The sequence below is a fragment of the Gymnoscopelus braueri genome (genome assembly GCF_963280865.1).
Source record: "Gymnoscopelus braueri genome assembly, chromosome: 11".
NCBI classification, from domain to species: Eukaryota; Metazoa; Chordata; class Actinopteri; order Myctophiformes; family Myctophidae; genus Gymnoscopelus; species Gymnoscopelus braueri.
In genome coordinates this window covers 21,200,395-21,221,784 of record NC_137613.1, presented here as the reverse complement: position 1 = coordinate 21,221,784, position 21,390 = coordinate 21,200,395, and the positions used below count along the sequence as shown (strand labels likewise).

Here is a 21,390-nt window from a genome sequence, read left to right as displayed (position 1 = left end):
TTTAATATTAATTTGCATGTGCATATGGAATTAGATGAAGCATAAACAAAAGGCACTAAACATCAAGTGGTAAAGTGGTAATATGAGAGAGACTACATTCTAATTGATATACACACAGGTTTGATTTCTGCAAAAGTGTGTCTTGTCAAAAATCTCCTTGAATAAAGGTGATACTAGCCAGTGACTGTTTTTGTGGGAACAGGTGCAATCGGCTCTGGAGGACATGTTAAAGGCCGAGTGTCCCAGTGAAATTACCGCAGAGGAGAGCTCTAATGTCAAATACTCCAGAGACTTTGAAGACGAAGAATCTCGGGATCAGGTGGGAACTAATAACATTACTACAGTATTAATCAATGACAAGGGGGACACCATAAAGCCACTGCTATGGGAAACCATGCAGGTGGACAAGGCGGTCTTTGGGGATGCAAACCCATTAACAAAATATATGGCTCACTGTATGTATTTAGCTAGTTTATAATGGAATGTTATTGTTGCTGTTATCTCACCAAGTGATCTCATGGGAAGTCAATGAGTTTAGACTTTGATTTCTCACTATGTTCTGACGTCTTGTGCCCAACTACCCATTAGTACAACGGTGATAATCGAGGGGAACCTGTGAAGGATACGGAGGCTTTCTGTGGCCTTTGGTCATTGAAGAATCCTGAGGTCCTTTTCAAGATAAATTATACCTTATATATAGAATCTGGTGGCAAATATGGAGCGATTTCATTGCAGCAGTATTCCATGGTAAGATATTTACTTGACTTATTTGGCCCTTTTCAGTCTGCAGAGATGGCGAGTGTTAGATAGATTTTTAAATATATAATGGATAGGATAAAAGAATCAGAAACATTCTTCGATTATTTTCTTTCCAGCTTTGTTTTGCATACAAAGGAGCATTGAATGATGGAATTAGGATCAAGTTCACTTACCGCAACACCCAGGGCCAAACCGAAACAGAGACAACAACAATTCTACCACAATTAAACAAAGAGCACAAGTAAGTGACAACCATCATTCACAATGATTTCAATATGTCAACTTAACCCAAAGTGAATTGTATCTGTTGCTGCTCAGTACAACAAAGATATAAGCATGTACATTTTGTCAATCTCTCATATCTCACCCCCTGGAAGACGAGATGCTGCATCTCAAGGGGTTTATCCTCCAATAAAATTTTCAAATCAAAAATATTGAAAAAGGGGAGAGTAAGCACTTCAATGTCCTCTAAGGCAGTGTATATCAACCCTGGCAAACGTCCCAATTTTGGGCCGGGGCTACTGCTGAGGTGTGCCGCGCCGTTTGAAGAAGGTTTGAAAAAATATAATTAAAAAAAAAAAAAAAAAAAACAATAATAATAATCAGGCATGCAAACAGCCCCGAGGTGAAAAGGGTGACAACATGCTGTTTTTTTTTCGGGTCAGGTGTCACACTATTGCCCTATTTGGATTCAAAACGGCTAGTGGAAGCTGAAAAGCTACAAGTTTGCATGTCTGAATAATGCAAAAACAGAAATATTTGTTTGCATTTGCTTTTTTTCTCCCCCATATATTTTCATGATAAAAAAGTGCGTATCGTATCGTATCGAAATCGTATCGAAGTTGTGTGCCCAATATCGTATCGTATCGTTTCGTGAAATTAGTCGGCACACCCCTAGTGTGTGTATATAGATATACCGTATATATATATATAATTATATATATATATATATACCGTATATCTAGGTGTGCCCTGGGATTTTTTGGCTATGCCAGGTGTGCCTTGGCACAAAAAAGGTTGATATACACTGCTCTAAGGGGCCATGCACCCAGAAATATTTTTTTGAGCTGCCCCCTCTCAGTGCTTTTCTGACATGCATTTTTATGGTAAAGAGGTGCTGGAGCACTCCTATTCCTAGCACTGAGCATCATGTTTCAGTGCTCTCAACGTTTTTTGGCAGAGTGCCCTGGGCGCCTCAAGTAGAAAATAGTTCAACTTTTGGAGAGGAGTGCTGCTTATCAATGTCGCTTTCCTTTGCATATGGGTTGGAGAGACACGCCAACAAGCACCACGAGGCGTCTTGGACAGTGCATGTGTTGCGCTCATTCTGATAGGAATGAATGGATCCTGTGCACATAATTGCTTCCTACTGCATATGGGTCCAAAACCATGCTGTTTGACCTAGTATGTCTCACCCAGCAGGTCGGGAGATGTTCTTGACATGTACAGTACAACTTGTTGTCGAACAACTTGCTGTTTAATATATTGGGGCCTGTGTTCATGGCTAACACCGAATTCACATCACATTGTGGAACCAGTGATAATAAACCAACTATGTATTGGGCACTTAAATATTTTTCTTTGTTGACAGTTGGAGCTACAAGTGTGTTGACCTGCTGAGTCCACTGCAGACAGAATTCTTTGGAAGCAATCACCAGTTGTTGGAACTCTATCTGGAAAAAGATGACTCTGGTGCAGATTTCTTTGTGGATGCCATTCAGCTCGGAAAGAGCCGAACCACAAGGGATGAAAATGGTACAGTATACTCCTTTACTTTAGTTTTGGTTCGCTTTTCAAATTCAAATGTAATATTGTTGGAGAAGTACTGGATAAATATATGAACATGATTTAAACAAAAGAACGCATGTTTTGATACCTTTATTTGATTAATGTTGGTGTTGCAATGCCTATTTCATTATGTAACTGAATAACATGTTTTCTGCATTACATTCATGCATACCGATGATTGTTTGAATAGAATCAGACCAAATTAAGTTTATTTACTCAATAAAATGCATCGATTTGAAGGTACCTTACCTCTCAGCGGTAGTGACCTTGCACAATATACAGAGGATTTAATTGATTTCCTTCCTTGTGTTCTTTCTCATAGGTGTCATACGCAAGAGGAAGCCTCAGCCCTTTGGAAGCTCTGGTCGTTTCTTTGAGAGCATCACTGTGGAGAAGTCAGACACATCACAGGTCATCTATGAGATCACAGCCACACCCCAAGACTGTGCCTTTGGGTTTCCTCTGCTAGACATTGGCTTTCTACAGGTAACTGATCCATTGAATGGCCTTAATTCAGTGTATAATTGTTTAAATACACATCATATTTAGGATACATCATATTATATTATATTCAGAGATATTTAACTAGTAAATGTGCACGCGTACACATCTATATGGGGTAATAAGCAGAATTGACCAAATGTTGATGTGAATTTATATTGATATGTTTATTAAAAAATATAAAGTGCATTATTCAATAACAATATGCCTACCAATACCACTGGTACAGTGTTTCTAAAAGGCTTCTTTGAAGAAAGTGATATATTATTATTAACACCTAGGCATTTGAAAAAAAGCAGCTACTCAAAATAGTCAGGCCACTTGAAAACAAACTCAACTGTGATGAATGGAGCGATCATACAGTATAATAATACTATAAAATAAAATGTGTAGCTTATGCCAGCTGTTATTGGCTATAGCTGTAAACTTATCACATCATCTGATATTCATGGCACATATCAGAAGCGGTCTGGATCCTCATTCAAAACGTGAATCGGCTCTTGTCCATCACATTCATTTCGAGCCAATCCGTTTACAGTTGAGTGGGAGGAGGGACGTGGGGCAGCAGCATTGTACACACAGAGAATTGATTTGGTTGTTGCGTAATGAGGACAGCGGCGGACTGGCCATTTGGCGTACCGGGCAAATGCCCGGTGGGCCGCTGGGCCAGTGGGCCGCTGGGCCAAAAAATATATATATATATATATTTTCGCTCCCGTTTTCGGATTATTACGGGGCCCAATTATTAGTTACGTTAATGTTTGGGCTGGGATGCTTTCCAGCAGGGGCCTCAGTGCGGCTGCAGAGTTCATGTGCAGGGCTGGGCTGAAACAGTGAAACTGTCGTCACATTTGACCGTGTCTCAAGGCACACCAGTGAGCCGTGGCCCACCGTGTGGGAACCACGAACCCTAACCCTCTAAAGTGTATTTCTACACAGAATCTTCCTGAAAAAATTACAATTATGTTTGCTATAACCAAGGGTCATATTCAGAAGGCAACCTGTGTAGTAACTTCCAGCACAGGCAGGCACCAATATGATCAGATCCACCCCTGTGCCTGCATGACATGTGCAGTAGTGAGGTGATTTGCCTAACAGATTGCAGTGGTAGCATCATCCCCCCAGGGGATCTTTTCTGCTTGTTAGCGTATACAGCATGTCCTTACTGTCTATGATTCTGCCAGACATAGGTGGAGTTATTGTTTTAATCAAATGGAATACCCAAATGGTTGCTGCGTCACTCTTGTTGGCCCATGTTATAGCCATTCCAACGGCTTTAAATGGTTGAGAATTACATATCATGTACATCTTTGTTTCTGTGCTATGTTGACAGTCCATGTGTTGTAAAACAAAAAACTGCCCACAATTTTATGGGGAAAAGAAACAGAAAACATTTCTAAGTTTTTGGATAATCATATTGGTAATGTACTTTTGTCTGCTCTCCTAAAATATGATATACTACATTTGAGGTTTTTCTCTTTTAAGTATAAATATTTTTTGGGTACATTTTGCAGACAATTAAACACAAGATATCCAAGACATTCAAACAACAGACATTAGGAAATATTTGTCTTGACATTAAAATGTTCTTTACACCCAAATAGTATAAATGACAAATAATTACTTACAAAAGAGACCCAAAAAAATCTAACTAGACATGCTGGGGATTCCTAGTCTTACAAGTTCCATCATTACGTCTCATATGAGTACATATTGTAGTGTTGTTGTGAATGTCAATATCTTTTGTACTAATGCTGCCAACTCAAATGTCTTTACTGTACTTGATAAATAAGATTCTAATAATTCTATGACAGCCAAAAGCCAGCAAACAGTGTGCTGCTTTTGAACACCTTCCCCTGATGGCAACACAGGGACCAGTCAGTATCTTTGTAACTTGTCCCACTCTTTTGCTCTGTGAATCAGATGTCAAACCACACAGAGGACATGACCGAGTACAAGGAGGGAGGAGCAACGCTCACTGTCACTCGCCTGGACAGGGCGACCCCGCCCCTGAATGGGTCCTTTGATGTGGAGATTTATGGAGGACGCGCTGAAGGTATTGTACAGTAGATGTGAGAGGCTGCCGTGCCCACACTTGGTGATTTGCATAACAGCTGTAAACTGCTGCTAGCTGAATTTGTCCCGTTCCAGAGATAAAAATCAACACCTACTATTGCAGACTAAGCTCCCACTGACCCAAGCTCGACCCTCGAAAGGGCTTTCGTTTTGCGTCTCTGGAATTACACCATGTTTGCTAACATGATGCTAACAGAGTATTGTCTTACCCTTGCACAGTAAATACGTTAAAGGGATTGTAGGCGATTCAGAGATAAACAAAGAAAAAAACTCCAGCAGTTCGTTTCCCCGACCACCAGGGGGTGACGTAGGGAGGACTTCCATAGAGTTAAGGGGACTTCTAAACGGGCCATGCCGAATATAGGTTACTTTATTCGGATACAATTCGCGGAACTGCCCGCGTTTTCAAAACGAAAGTAAAAAGTTCACACGGACACGGACGCGCACGGATGCGCACATGCGTGCGTTAATTTACGGCCCGCTACAAACATAAACAGTAGGGAAAATACGATTTCAGAAAGAGGACTGTGTTTCAATGCAGGAAAACACCCCAGCATCATTATATAGTGGCTGATAGAGGGGAAAAAATGCAAAATATATATATATAGATATTTTTCAAATGTAGGCTTAATGTTGCCAACAATCCCTTTAAGTAGCAGATTATTTTAGCTTCTACTTGTGTTGTTGTTAAATGACAATTTGGTTACGGCTGTAGAAGCAAGTGTAGCGAGTGACCAGTGTCCTTTCTCAGGTCTGTCGGTGGACATCAGTGAGGATGACCTGAAGTATGCCCTGGAGGGTATTCCAGGCATGGGACAGGTGCAGGTCAGCGATGTAGGGAGCTGCAGACGCCCCATATGGAGGGTCAAGTGGCTCACCGTGCCTGGAGACCAGCCTCTCATGCAGGTCAGACTCTAATCTCTCAAGACAGATCCTGCTTTTTTCTTTTCTTTCCTTCTTTCTACTGAATGGGTTCCCAAGATTGGTCAGACTCTAATGTGATACATATCACACATATCATACTATATCATACTATCATTATGTTATGTTATGTTAGACATTTCTATTTTCAACCACACACTCCTGAATGAATCTGTAATAAAACAGTAGGAGAAACATTTATAGTGCTAAGAAAATATGTGCTGCTAGTGACTTACATGTACTCCAAAAGGTTATCCGCAGGTAAATAGACAGCAAATGTTGGTAACAAGTTACTTTTCACTCTTGTTACAGATCAATTCCTCATCTGTTGTGGGCAACAACCCTGCCGTGACAGCCAGAGAGATAAAAAAGGGAGGGCTCTTCATACGAAGTGTGACAGGAGATTTCTTACGTGTGTGGGAACCCAAACCTCAGGTACTGAACGTTTTTAAGCTATTGTTTCCTGTCCCAGGTACAGTAGTTATAGGATTATTCATCTATCCATTGTCTATTGTGACCACTGCTGATGATTCTTTGTGTCAGCTGAGCCAACTCTAAATCACGCACCATCCAGTACATCGCCTTTCATGTCTGGTCTGTGGTCTTGCAAAAGGTTTCATGTTTGCATTTGACTAAAGTGCTTTGTGCGTGCAAGCGATAGCAGCGAGCAGACAGACATGCAGAGTCCTCTGTTCTCCCAATGACATAACTCTGACAGTGGTATTTTCACACGCGAGTAGTAACACCTTCCCACCTTTGTATTGCAAAACCTTTTCATAAACGATGTGTCAATACAGATCCAGCTTAATCGTACAGCCATGTTGCTCGGCCAAAGTAATTGATTGTCAACTAAAAGTGTAGTTTTCAGCTAACAATCTGCTTTTTTCCTTGAGCTGGCGGCTTTGCAATGAACTATACATTTGGCTTAAGTGTCTAAACACTGCGATGCTGTCTGCAGGTGGAGGTTCATATTAATGGCATTCCATCTAAGTGTTCTGGAAACTGTGGTTTTGAGTGGTTGGAAGAGAGGACCCCCATTGTAACTGGAATCACTCCATCCCAAGGTACCTTATTAAGACATTTTTGGTTCTTTCAATAGATTTAATTTAATTTCAATAAATTATTTTACCAAAACTGTGGATATAATTAAAGACGTGGAATATTGTCTCTGTGGATTAATGTGACTGACTGGACGTTTCAGGGTCAGATGGTCTGCAGACTCTTCTGACCATAATGGGAACTGGATTCAGCAGTGAAAATGCCTCTGTCATGGTGGGACCCGCAAGATGTGAAGTTCAACAGTTCAACTGTAAGTGAAATTGTTTGCTTTACAATTGCCTTATTGGCCTCTTTATATATATAGTTCAGTATGTTACAGTATTGTTAATGCACAATAATGTTGTGTAATACTTGAAAATCACCCTAATAAATAATCCACTTACAAGGCTGAAGCACAACCTATTCTAAATGCTGAAATTTGCACTTGAACTGTTTACTTATGTTTCCAGTGTTACCAATTAATGTGTTTGTCTCTTTTCTTTAAGACATTTTTGTTTTTGTTTTCTCTTCTGTTCAGTGACCACTCAGGTGTGCAGATTGAGCAATGCTAGCACTGGCATTTATCCAGTGTTTGTCACCTTCCCATCTCTGGGCCACGCCAGCTACTCGGGGGGCGATGTCCTCAACTTCACCTACCAGCTGATTGTGTCTGCGTTCTCGCCCAGCTCTGGGAGCGTGGCAGGTACTGTACCATGTGTGCACACTGCACAGTATCAAATTGTGTTGAAACTGGACAAAAAACCTCATTGACTAAAGTCATTCAATAGTAACAAATATTATAAGAACATTTTTATTTGGGTGAGAGACCTTTCAAAACTGTGCTTTATAGGTGATGCTAAAACATAGGGAAAAAATTAAGAAATGTGGTTAAAGAAGAATAAAGCAAACCAATTTGACAGGAATAAAATGAGTTAAAATGACATTTCAACAACATGTAATAAACTAAGCTGTATTATGTATTGCATACAAAATAACTAGAGTCTACAATTGTGTTTTGTTATTCTACCCACATACAGGAGGAACACTTATGACAGTGACAGGGTTTGGCTTCAGCCAGAATGCTACTGTTATGATTGGCAGTCAGGAATGTACAGTGGTTCATGCAAGTGACAGTGAACTGAAATGCAGGACCCAAGCTGTAAGTAATACAAAACTAAATGTATATCTGTACAAAACTACTGTACTAGAAGAAAAATGTTTGTCAAGCGAGTTGTATAGTTTATATACCGGTATACAGTAAGTGGTTTAAGCAAAAAAGTGTCAAAGTGGTTTGAGGCCTGGTACCAGGTGAAAATGTGCACAATTGTACTGTTTGAATGTGAGGCGTAGTATTGCAGAAGAATGTATATAGGCTTGACTAAATCTGCCCTGAATGGTTGAAAGTTTAAGAATATATTTAATTTGTTGGCAATGCCCTTTTTCATTCTTTTTTTTTTACTTGTTTCTCTTTTCAGGGAACTGCAGGAACAGAGACAGTCACAGTTTTAGTTGGAACAATGACTGAGACAGCATCCAGCTCTTTCACCTATGATGAATCTCTTACACCACTGATCACAAGCATGAGTCCACACAACACCACTGTGACTGGTGAGTAAAGAAGAGATATCTTTTACAATGACATCCTAAAATTCACATTAGGAAAACAAAGATATCTGTGGGAATTATTATTTTATAGCGGTCAAGAGGTGCACGCACATCCCAACATTTCGACGGGTGCTGGATCAGAATAGATCCACTGTAAAGAAAGAGACGGTCTGCACATTGTCTTAATGCTCCCAAAACAATTTATTAATAGAGCGGTATTAACCGCGGTTAATACTGCTCTATTAATAAATTGTTTTGGGAGCATTAAGACGGTGTGCGGACCTTCTCTTTCTTTACAGAATTATTATTTTAACCACAGAGTTAGACCAATATATACGTCAAACGTTTCAACACTAAAGGCAACGTCTGTTTCTTGAATGGCATTCTAATCTGTGGGTTTGTGACATGCATTTGTTACACTGAAAACCATTCAGCCATTATAATGTACCTGAGATGGGTAAACTGAGAGGATGTCCTTTTGAGCAAGAAAATGTAACTTGGATTAAGCTCTTTGATGTACAGTAGCTACTGTAAATGTATTGTAAAGCGTCCAACCTAATGCAGTAGGGCTATTCTCTCCAAAGGTCAAAAGAAAACCAATACGCCAGGGATGACAAAATCCATTGTCCACCTGGCATATAACTCCACTGTAGATGAAAACAAGAAAATTTGTTCATTTTATGTTCAGTTAATGCAAGCTCACTGATGTTTCCCAGCCTATTTCTCTCACGAAACCAATTAGTCAAAGGTGGTGTAACATGGTGTCTGTGACATCAACAGTACCTTTCATAAACTGGAGCGGAAGAAAATAAATAATTTTCCTCTGCATTTTTTACATTTACCCTTTTGAACGTACATATCATCTCTTTAGTGCGTCACTGTAATTACCCATGTCCAACCGGAATATTAGCATTTACATGTAATGTATGTTTTGTTTGCGTTTGTTCCTTTGCATTCAATATCTTTCATAAGCACTGCTGGAGGGGAAGAAAATAAAAATAATTCCTCTGCATTTACATTTACCCTTTTGAACGTGCATATCATCTCTTTAGTGCGTCACTGTAATTACCCAAGTCCAACCAGAATAGTAGCATTTACATGTTTTGTTTGTGTTTATTTCTTTGCATTCAGTGCTGCTAATTAAGCTCTGGCACGCAGCCCCAGATTCCATCACCAGGAGCCCTGTGTACAGTGCATGAGAACCTTTTGCAATATCTTTCCATGTGACTGTTATGTTGACCTGCTGGTTTTTCCTCTGTTTCGTCTCGAAACTGAGCTGGAGACTGAAAACAACATCATGCGTGTCATGTTGCCTAATTACAGTACGGCTCTCCAAAGACAAATGGAGAGCCAACTGTCAAAATAAGCATACTCTAGCTGTTGCATAATCAGCACCGCTTTGTCCAAGATTAGATATGGGTATTACCGGTGGCCATTGTCAATACATTTGAAAAGCATTGATTATCTTTGACACCTCAATGACAGGAACCTCATCATAGAAACAGGCTGTACTAATGATAGATTTGATGACGTTGGGTTTTTGTTTTGTTTGTTTGTCTGTTCTCTAGGACACAGAATCCTCACCATCTTGGGTTCAAACTTTGGCAGCCAAGCCAACGACAGTGTCGTGTTTGTCGGCAGGAAAAAATGTCCCACAGTGGTGTGGACGAGTTCTAATGTCACCTGTCGTCTTCCTGTGCTTCCACCTGGCATGTACGACGTGGATGTGCAGGTTGGCAACAGTGGCTACCCTAGGACAAGGTACTATAAACGGTCTAGACTAGACACACTGTCATGTAGCCGAAGCACAACGGCCTCCAATCATATGTTGCTCTAGCCAATCAATACACTCAGTACCTGCCCTGATTGTCATCATCATTATTATACAACATACAACTTCAGTGCATTTCCAAATCAACCGTGTTACCAATAGCTGTGAGAAGTGACAAATTCGTTTTCACGTCACAAAGTCGCATGTGCACTTCCATTGTGAATTATAATTTCTATATGAGCTAGAAAATAGTGATGAATGTTTCCTTCAGTGATTAAAAATTTGATGGGAACCAAAAATACAACTGGGATCTTCCTGTTATTTCTTCCATAGCAGTGGCGTGAATGCCACCATCAAATACATCCTAGAGATCTACAGCATTTCTCCCATGTTGGGCTCCCTGCTGGGAGGAAGTAGACTGACGGTCGCTGGCTCTGGCTTCAGCACAAACACCTCAGACAACCAAGTCACCATTGGTAAGCAACATGATCCAGATTGATTTGACAAATAATTGTCCCCTGGCCACATAAACCTGTAAGGCTTAACCACATGAACCCTAGCATCACTATTCTGGTCATGTAATAGGCAAACATTTGGCAAAAATAGAACATCTACAAGCTCACACTGTGTCGCATTACGGCACATTGTGAGCTTGTACATCAGCTATTTTCGGTGAAGAGATTTGGTGTGGAGGGAAAAAAGGACAGGGCCAAGTACAGACCCCTGGGGGACCCCAGTCAACGAAGTACAGGTACTGTAGTGTATGGTTTAAGTGGTTAATATTAAACCAGCAATTTTACTCTCTATTTCACAATGTTTTGTTTTGTTTTCATAAAGTAGGCCCAAATTACTCCAATATGCTGCAAATATGCACCAGCCACTTTCACTTATTTTACCAGCTTACTGAGTCTTAGAATTGAACAAGTGGTTGGCGCCTGCCAAACATGGCTGGTAGAGTAGATAAACTTACCAGACATGGATGAAGTTACATTTTGCCTGGTGGCGGCTGCTTATTTCCCACCCTGAGTCCACAGGGATGGAACACGAGGCAGGTTATGTCAAAGCAATATAATATAAGTCTGTCACCAACCGCTATAAGTTTTCTATATGATCTCATAAATCTCGGATGGGGATTCTACAGGAGGCACTGAGTGTGAGGTGATGACTGCCTCGGAGGGTGAGCTACAATGTGTCATACAGTCAGAGGAGAAGACCCACACCGTCACTAACCAAGGCTCTCATCGTGGTAGGTGTCATTGTTCACCTGTCACACAACATTGCAGCAGGATAGAGAGCAGGATTATTTTACAGGGACCTGCCGTAAGCGACCTGTGACATATGTAGTTGACAGCACATTTGTTACTTTGCAACAGTCTGTGTTAATCCACAAGTGACAGGTAGTTTTTTGTGCGCAGCTTTGAAGCATACTTAAAATACATGTAGTAGCAAACTTAATTTGTGAACGTTCATGAAAGACATGTTCACATGTCATCAATCATCATGTAGGAATTGCAGGAATTCAGATTATTCAGATTATAGTGCATTCACATACAATACTTTCATGTGTGTGTTAATCTGTATCTACTGTATGTCCATCTCTCTGTCTGTCTCTTCATTTTTCAACTTGTTTTTCCATGTCTGTCTTTCTGATTGTGTGTGTGTGTCTGTGTGTGTGTGTGTGTGTGTGTGTGTGTGTGTGTGTGTGTGTGTGTGTGTGTGTGTGTGTGTGTGTGTGTGTGTGTGTGTGTGTGTGTGTGTGTGTGTGTGTGTGTGTGTGTGTGTGTGTGTGTGTGTGTGTGTGTGTGTGTGTGTGTGTGATCGCAGATTTTGGAGATGGCTATGCGTGGAGTCCTGTATCACTGACAGTGTCTGTTGGAGACACCGTGGTTTGGCGCTGGGAGGCCCCAGCCTTCCAGAATGTGGGCTACAGGGTATTCAGTGTGTCAAGCCCCAGTGGTACCATGTACGAAGGGGGACCTTTCAACAGCGGAGACTCCAAGACCCCTAAAGGTACTCGGCCAACACAATTTGTAGATACCAAGATTGCAAACAAATCCGTAATCTTATTAATCTTATTTTGTTGTTGACATAGATAGAATTATGATGGGACCTGGCTCACCAGTAGGACAAATGTGATGAGTGTGTGTTTGTGCATCCCAATTAATGAGAGAGAATAGAATGCAACAGTCCATGGACCAAACTTCATGCTGTTTTCTTTGTGCATTGTCTCTCCTTAGGCTTTTTCGGCTATCGTTTCACTGCTCCTGGGGTGTACTATTACAGCAGTGGCTATATAGATGCCAAAAACAGGCTGCTGCAGGGAGTCGTGAAGGTCATGCCCTTGGAAGAGAGCAGCAACAAAGTCTCTGTCAGTGTGGGAGGCATGGAAGCCAAGCACATGTCAGGCGGTAAATATGTGCTGTATTATTCAAATAAACTGTGGTTGTTATTATTGAATAAATTGCCACCATAGCCAACAAATATATACTTCAATGTCCGATCCATAACACTTATGGATTGGGCATCCATAAGAGTTCCACAGCCTTCCATATACATCATGCTTGCATGTAGTTTCACTGTGGTAATGAATTATCTCCTTTAAAAGACATTTAACAAATGGCAACGTGAGTACTGGTGTCCTGTAAAGTCACCTTTCAAACTATCAATGCTCAATTTGAAACATTACATATAACATTGTTATCACTGTGTTATAAGCTGTCCACCGTGGTCCAGTGAACACTAATATAGTATAGTATAATTCGGTCTTAAGACAAATTTGCATCGGGGCAGTTTGCTTTGAAATGTTTTTTTTTTTGTGGAGTGAGGGTGGATGGGCCGCGTCTGTTGACGGGCAGGGATGGGGGTTGGGTGCTTGTTGGATTGTAACTTAATTGCGTGCCAAAGTGAATCCCTTACCCGAGTCTCATGTTTGGCAGAAGTAAAAAAAAGAATTGTTTCCGTGTCTGATACCGATACCTGTCATTTCCAAAGTAGGTCCACGTCGGGTTGGAAGGGCAGCCTCAGAGTGTGTTGCCTCAGTGTCTGAGTGCATCCAGCCCTCCAACGAGACCTCCGACAACCTCTCCTTCAGCTTCTCCTCCTGTGCCACGCCCATGGTCCACTCCATCTCCCCCAACCAGGGAACCACACACCAGGTCATCACCTTGCAGGGAATGGGCTTCAGCAGCACAGCCTGTGCCAATGAGGTTAGAGGCAATTTGAATTGCTCTAAAATGACTTACTAAATGTATTACTGATAGATAATCTTTCATCTTCTCACGTTTATGGATATATTTTTTATCACATGTTAACTTAACTCAATTGTAAGACTCCTAAGGTGTACTGTAAGTGATATTGTTTCATTAAAATAAGTGTTGAATCACTCTATATTCAGATAGCAATCATTGCTATAAAGCGTTTATTCATCTTTCCAGCTCTGTACAGATAATGCATTTTCAGGTCGGGATACCAATTTGATCCAATCAGAAGAGAGAACTCAAACAGGATACAGGATAAAAAAAAACGAGCAGATAATATTGAAACTGGAACGCTATAAAATTGAAGCTGATAGATCCTCTTTGTGGGTTCTCTCTCCTGGATGGATAGAATAGGTATCCTGACCTGAAAATGAATTTTCTGTTTACTAAGGAACTGGAGAGATGGGTAGACCCCAGTTAGTGGACAAACACTTTATAGCAATGATGATTATTATCTAAATATAGAGCTTTAACTTTTTAACAAAACCTTTTTTTGTTTATTACAAAAACATACAGTATGACTTACTCCCCCTTTAAATTAACAGTCCAGATTTCACTATGATGTGACTCTCTATGCAAATAAACTCAAGCAGTGTAAATTAAATGAAACTGTTCTGTACAGGTTACAGTTGGAGGTCTGCCCTGCCACATCATCAACAGCACAACGACAGAGATCAACTGTATGCTGAGCCCAGACAGCGGCGCACCCATTGGCATCGCCCATCCCGTGGAGCTCCGCGTCAACAACCTGGGCAGCGCCATCGTCGCCGTGGCAGCCAACTTTGGCCGTCGCTTTGTGGTCCTCCCCGTGATCGACTCAGTGGTGCCCCCTATCGGCAGCCCCACCGGCCACACCAGGCTTCACATCCGCGGCTCCGGCTTCTCAGAGGGCCGTGTGTCAGTGGCCGGCGTGCTCTGCACCGTCCTGTCGGTCAATTACACCCACATTGCCTGTGACACCGCTCCCTCCCAGTCACGCACGGGCGATGTCACTTTCCAGACGGACACCGGCATCCAAGGCTCCTGCCACTCAGACTGCTCCTTCCTGTACTCTTCCTCCGTCACCCCGACAGTCTCCGGCATTACCCCCAACAGCATCGAAGGCAACAGCACTGCTGTAATCGTCTCCGGAGCAGGTTTCGGCACGTGGATCGGCCTTGTGGTGGCTTTCGCTGGCCCCTGGGAGCTGGAGGTCACCGCCGTCACTGATGGAAACGTTACGTTGAGGGTCGGCGCTCTGCCCGCCGGCGACCACCAGGTTCAAGTGGTGGTGAGGACAAAAGGCCTGGCATCCGGCTCCGCCACCCTGAACAGCCTCGCCCGGGCAAGCCGCAGCCCGGCCGCGGGCAGCACGGCGGGTGGCACACCTCTGGTCCTCACAGGGAACGGCTTTGCCCCGGGGAACACCAGTGTGATGGTGGGCAGCTCACCCTGCAAGATCCTGGAGGTAACCCCAGGGATGCTGCAATGCTTGACCCCGCCTAGGGATGAGGGCCTTGTGATGGTGACGGTCCAGGTCTACTCGGTGGAGTATGAACCTTTGAACTTCACCTACTCCCAGGCCCTGACTCCTAATGTCAACTCCGTCACGCCCGACAATGGTAAGCAAGAGGGTCTGTAAATCACTATAATGTCATGCCCAAAATATGGAAACCAGGTTTAATGTTAAGGGCCTAATCTTGTCTGTCTATCTCACTCATTGATCTAGTCCCTTACGTTACCTTGCCTTCTCTTCCCATCTGTATTTATAGGCCCAAGTGGTTCAGTGATCACAATAACCGGAGCAGGGTTTGGCACAGACGCCCAAAACGTTTGGGTGACCATCAACCATGTGCCCTGCAATGTGTCCTCAATCACGGACACAGAGGTCCAGTGCATCGTGGGTGAAAATCCAGGTGGATCATTCCCAGTAGTCCTCCGTCACCAGGTCAAGGGCCTTGCACGGTCTGAGGCCGTCTTCACCTACCAGTTGCTTCTCACTGAGGTCCAGCCCAACCAGGGTAAGCAGTCGGTAGTTATTGATATATTTCATGTGTCCATTTCAACTGCAGTGTTTATTTAGCATACAATCCGGAGTGTTAGTATAACGGTGAGTGTAAAAATGGACCATCAGAGTTAAACTCACACTCCGGATTTTACTGTGTAAGGGTGACATACATTTGTATAGTGTTCTCGCACAAATCTCTAATTCTGTAATGTTGATGCTAATGTCCAGAGATGCTGTAAATAAAGTGCCTCCCGTGTAATATAGGGGGCTTCGGTGGCGGTGCACGGTTGACTGTCCTGGGCTCTGGGTTTGATCCTCACTCCTCCACTGTGAGCATCTGCGGGGAGGAATGTGACGTTGATAGAAATATGTCCACATCGGCACGTCTGTATTGTCAGTCTCCATTCAACAATGGTGAGTATGTCAGTGTTCAAGTGGTCACATATTTATTGATGAATGTACTGTAACTCTAGTCTCCATTCAACAATGGAAAATAGCTGATCTGTAAGCTCACGACACGTTGTGAGCTTATACAGTAGATCTTCTATGTTAAGTCTGCAACACGATCATAAGATGGAGCATATATTAGGCATAACTCTGCTGTCAGTCTTCATTCAACAATGGTGAGTAATGTTTCATATCAGTGTTAAGGTGGTCACAGATTGACGAATGTACTGTTTTGCAGGACAAAGTCACCAGCAGATCACAAAATTCAACAGACACTTTCATTATTTTATGAGCCAAACTTAAAAAGGTTGTCTCGTATAATTGACACATTTTAAGGGAATGATGAACAATTGAGAAAAATACATCTGTCGGCAGTTGAGGGTTGTAGTAGATTGTCATTGAGTGATAATTTGCGTTGTTTTAGAATGTGTATCCTTTTTCACTAAATGGACAAACTTACCAGCAGCAACCAAACCTTTCTCAGCATTAGTGTTATTTTCTCACCCTGCAGGTAAATACCTGGTTTCAATTTTCTAATTAGGGGGTTTTACCTTTTCTTTTTGTCTTGAAAGAATGTATTCTTTCTACTGGTTTATTTTTAGGACTGGCTACAGTCCTGACATTTTGAATCCAACCAGTCCTGAATTCTGTGAATTCTGTGTACTGTACATTCATCATGTCAGATGATGACAGACCCATGTGTTTCTTTATTTGTGCGTGCGTGGGTGTGGGTGGGGTTGTGGTTTTGTGTGGGCGTGCTTGCATCTTATTTTGTGTTTGTGTCTGTCTGTGTTGCATCTGTTTCCTCTCTGTCTCCAGGCACTGAGTCAGAGCTGAGCTGTGTGGTAACGATCCATAACCAGTTCAGTGCTGCAAACCTATCAAATGGCTTCACTTACAAAACCACACTAACCCCAGTGATCTCCGATGTGTCCCCACGCCGAGGAGGCACGGCTGGAGGCAGCACACTCACAATCACTGGCTCAGGTTTCAGGTAAGTTTTTTAGGGAAAGGCCATGCTGGTGATCACATAGTGTGCTTATGGCACAATGCAAGCGGCACGCCCAGATTATGGGCTAATAACGACTATGAATTAAATGCTCACTTTACCCCAGCACAATGGACTATCTTTTCTGGCTTAAATTTCCTTTCTTTATGTTTGAGTCTCGTTGACAACAAATACAAAGCATTTCTCCTATCACATTTGTCGTGCCACATGTGGTGATTCAATCAAGACGGTTATGTATGCAAATAGAGTTTAATTCATATAACCACAGTAGGTCACAGCGCTCAGACTAGTCGGTGCCTGAGATGAAGGTGATTATATGAAACATGATTTCATTACGATGAATCTTGCCATTAAATTAAATACTAATCAGTCTGTGGCCTTTGTTTATGTTGCTATGAATGTAGTTCTAAACATACTGACATGACTATTTTAGCTGAAGCTTGTAAGCTAATAAAATATATATTTTTAATAATAATAATTGTCAAAAACAAATTCAAGCAATATAATGTAAAGCTAGTGATCACTGTTGCATAATGAACCCTGACAGGTTGATGCAGGATCAATGTTAAGCGTTGCTGTAGTAGTGTACACTATCCCTTAAGCCTGATTTATACATATAGTTGCGTGCCGGTGTCGTGCACACGAAAATAGCAGATCAGCAAGCTCACAATGTGTCACGAGGCAACGTGTTGTGAACTTGTACTTGTAGATAAGCTATTTTCAGTGTGTGACACGACATGCAACAAAGTATAAATAAGGCATTACTTACAGTATCTGTGCAGAAAGAATAAACAGTTTACAGCCCCATCCTCCCTCTATTCCCTCTTCTCTATAACATTGTTAGTCATGGCAGCACTTCTTTTTTTGTTGTTGATTGTCCTCATTCACTCTCTCACTGTGCAGTACCAACAGTAATGACGTCGACGTGACCATTGGGGGATCAGTCTGTGACATCCAGTCGACCAACAGCACACACATCATCTGTGTGACCAACGCTCAGCCCAGGTCCCAGAAGACCAAGGTCCGAGTCAGCATTGGAGACAGAGGGATCGCCAAGATGGTGAGAAACCTAGTCTTTACCTTTTTCTAATTATATGTTTTGAAGGGTTTTCTAAATTACATTTACATCAATATTGTAATAATTGTAATAATTGTAGAAATTAAATCATAATATGCAATACATATGAATACAATGAATTATTCAACTCTAATCATTCTCTAGTTTAACCTATCATTACTGAGTGAATAGTGTGCCTAATGCCTGTCGCTTCAGAGCACAGGCATTAACATTAAGTAACATTATACTTTGAATAACATTTGTTCCATTTGGTCTAATTATTCGGTTCTCTTCTCTCAGGACAATGCCGATTTCTTCTATATCGATGTGTGGTCATCGAGGTACACCTGGGGAGGGCTGTCTCCTCCAGAGAGGGGCTCGTTTGCTGTCATCACTAAAGGACAGTACATCCTATTGGACACCAGCACCCCAGTGCTCAAAATGCTCCTCATTCAAGGTACAGTACCGAAACCCACTTGTGTCATGGATGTTTGTATCTCTTGACAATGGACTTTTTATGACTTAAGACTATACAGTACATCAGTTTCCCATGTGTGTTACCTAGCCTTTCTTTGCGTTCAGGAGGGACATTGGTGTTTGATGAGGCGGATATCGAGCTACAGGCAGAGAACATCCTGATCACAGATGGTGGGCATCTCCAGATTGGCGAAGAGGGGGCGCCGTTCCAGCACAAAGCTATTATCACACTCCATGGAAACCTCCGCTCCACAGAGCTCCCTGTCTATGGAACCAAGACTCTGGGCGTCAGAGAGGGAGTGCTGGATCTGCATGGTATGGATATACACACTCACACACAGGGTTCATATTTATTACCGTGCCCACGGCAATGCGTGTCAGTGTATTGTAATCGGTCCTGTCTGTCTGTTTATTTTCACTTCATATAATGGCTGTCATATAATGGCAGTCAATCAACTGTCATTTACCACAAAAAAATACGTTATGCAACAGATCGGGAAAAATAACATGACCCAAATAGTCTATGAAAAACCCTGTCCTTAGGTGACATGATACTTAGATCATAGTGTAACTTAAGGTCTCTCTCCTGCAAGGATGTAACTATTATCAGTCATTCAGTCCTCACCCGTCCTCGAGGTGCCTGTCACTGTTGTGAACCTGTTTCTGTGTCCTGCAGGTTGTAATTAATATGCCTGATGCTATATGCCTTATAGTTGGTTGCATGCTGTGTCGTGCACCAAAATAGATGTAGATCTGCTATTATGGGTGCAAGATTGTAGAGCTGCAGTTTTGGGGTGTGCGACGCTGGAGGTCAACTAAGTATAAATCAGGCTTTAGTAATTGTTCAGTCCTCACCCACCCTCAAGGTGCATGTCATAGTTGTAAACTAAGTGTTAGTGTTTCTCTTAAAGGAGTAGTTCACCCAAAAAATTACTTATTTTCTATCAATTACACACCCCATGAAGCCTTGAATTCAAGGAGATTCTTTTGTTTTTGACGCATTCCTTAGCCAATAAATTGATTACCGGCGGAGTCTCCACTAGGAGACTCAAAGAGTCTACTGAGTCTCCTGCTGACCGATGACCCGTCATCAAATTATTGGCTCAAAAACAAAGAAATCTCCATGAATTCAAGGCTTCACGGGATGTGTAATTGATAGAAAATACGAACTACTCCTTTAAGGTATGTGTCCTGTAGGGACATGCAAACAATAGCAATCCTTCAGTTCTCTCCTGTCCTCAAGGTGCAAGTCATTGCTGTGAACATTTTTTTCCAGGTATTCCAGTTCCTGTTCCCTGGACCCACTTGGCCCAGACAGCCACCAATGGGTCCACAACACTGACCCTGATGAAGGGAGTCACATGGAAAGCCGGCGATGAGATCGTCATCGCATCCACAGGCCATAGGTAAAATAACAAAACAATTGGACCGGGGGAGGTTTTGTGAAATCATCTGTTTCAGCAGTAACATCATGACTGACCACACAGCACATTTGACCAGTTCCAGTTCCAGACAAAAGGCCCCCACAATACTATGTATATGATTGCAATGTTTATCAAAATGTTTTATATTGATTGTACGTCATTAAGATCCTTTGCGGATACAAGTATTATGCTTTGGTTCATAATAAAGTTATTGCGTATTGGGTAATGACCTTTTTATTGTGATGTGTTTTTATTTGCAAGGTTACATTACATTACAGTCATTTAGCAGATGCTTTTATCCAAAGCGACTTACAATAAGTGCATTCAACATAGGTAGGGAACGAAAACTACTAATCACCAGAAGTCTTAAGTGCATTTTCTGCAAAAACAAGCAACCAAGAGTATACCTAGCGCAAGCAACCAAGAGTATACCTAGCGCAAGCAACCAAGAGTATACCTAGCGCAAGCAACCAAGAGTATACCTAGCGCAAGCAACCAAGAGTATACCTAGCGCAAGCAACCAAGAGAACCTAGCGCTAAGGTAAAAGGTTACTTCAACATTAAGGAAACAAGTTACTAATTTGAAATTTACTATTAACTAACAGAAATAAAAAAAACAACAACAACAATCAGGCACCTTATGAAAACATCTAACCTCAAAACATACAGAAGGGGAATTGTATTTTTTTTTAAAGGAAGTGAAAATGTATCCTACTAATTCCTCAACGCACATTTTTCCAGGCACAGTCAGAGAGAGAACGAAGTGAGAAGGATTGCCTCTGTGTCGTCTGATGGAAGGACACTCACCCTCACTGTAGCGCTGGAGTACACTCACCTGGGGGTGTCTGTCACGCTGGCTGATGGCACAGTGTTTGAGGGTCGAGCAGAGGTGGGACTTCTCACCAGGAACATTGTGGTGCGAGGGTCTCAACACGAAGAATGGCAGGACAAGATCGAGGCCTGTCCTGATGGCTTCAACACAGGTATGCTACAACAACCAGCATCTAAGCATGTTTTGTGAAAAAGATATCCATAAACTGATGCTGAGATTAAGTGACGCCAAGTTAGAATGGGGTCCCCGTTGAGAACCAGTGTTCTCATTTACATCTTTGTTTCCTGTGTTGTAGGTGAGTTTGCCACCCAGACCTGTTTCCAGGGAAGGTTTGGTGAGGAGACGGGCAGTGACCAGTTTGGAGGCTGCATCATGTTCCACGCACCCAGGCCCAATGAGAACCTGGCAATCGGAAGACTGGAATATGTTGAGGTAAACAAT

At 42.1% G+C, this 21,390-nt stretch overlaps 1 protein-coding gene across 1 annotated transcript in view; it reads left to right on the top strand.

Annotated features, from left to right (window-relative positions):
• Positions 1-21,390, top strand: part of LOC308095176 (fibrocystin-L-like) — a 50,052-nt gene that overhangs the window by 11,800 nt on the left and 16,862 nt on the right. Inside the window, exons 19-47 of the mRNA XM_080442134.1 lie at positions 203-319; positions 589-747; positions 876-1,000; positions 2,351-2,514; positions 2,870-3,033; positions 4,972-5,104; positions 5,876-6,030; positions 6,358-6,480; positions 7,004-7,109; positions 7,247-7,354; positions 7,622-7,786; positions 8,121-8,242; positions 8,559-8,691; positions 10,257-10,449; positions 10,793-10,935; positions 11,601-11,705; positions 12,284-12,469; positions 12,697-12,867; positions 13,454-13,665; positions 14,339-15,317; positions 15,468-15,716; positions 15,968-16,117; positions 16,970-17,144; positions 18,063-18,219; positions 18,517-18,673; positions 18,799-19,008; positions 19,970-20,099; positions 20,859-21,100; positions 21,245-21,381. Coding sequence (XP_080298260.1) covers positions 203-319; positions 589-747; positions 876-1,000; positions 2,351-2,514; positions 2,870-3,033; positions 4,972-5,104; positions 5,876-6,030; positions 6,358-6,480; positions 7,004-7,109; positions 7,247-7,354; positions 7,622-7,786; positions 8,121-8,242; positions 8,559-8,691; positions 10,257-10,449; positions 10,793-10,935; positions 11,601-11,705; positions 12,284-12,469; positions 12,697-12,867; positions 13,454-13,665; positions 14,339-15,317; positions 15,468-15,716; positions 15,968-16,117; positions 16,970-17,144; positions 18,063-18,219; positions 18,517-18,673; positions 18,799-19,008; positions 19,970-20,099; positions 20,859-21,100; positions 21,245-21,381 — 5,370 coding nt within the window. The remainder of the gene's footprint in view (positions 1-202; positions 320-588; positions 748-875; positions 1,001-2,350; positions 2,515-2,869; positions 3,034-4,971; positions 5,105-5,875; positions 6,031-6,357; positions 6,481-7,003; positions 7,110-7,246; positions 7,355-7,621; positions 7,787-8,120; positions 8,243-8,558; positions 8,692-10,256; positions 10,450-10,792; positions 10,936-11,600; positions 11,706-12,283; positions 12,470-12,696; positions 12,868-13,453; positions 13,666-14,338; positions 15,318-15,467; positions 15,717-15,967; positions 16,118-16,969; positions 17,145-18,062; positions 18,220-18,516; positions 18,674-18,798; positions 19,009-19,969; positions 20,100-20,858; positions 21,101-21,244; positions 21,382-21,390) is intronic.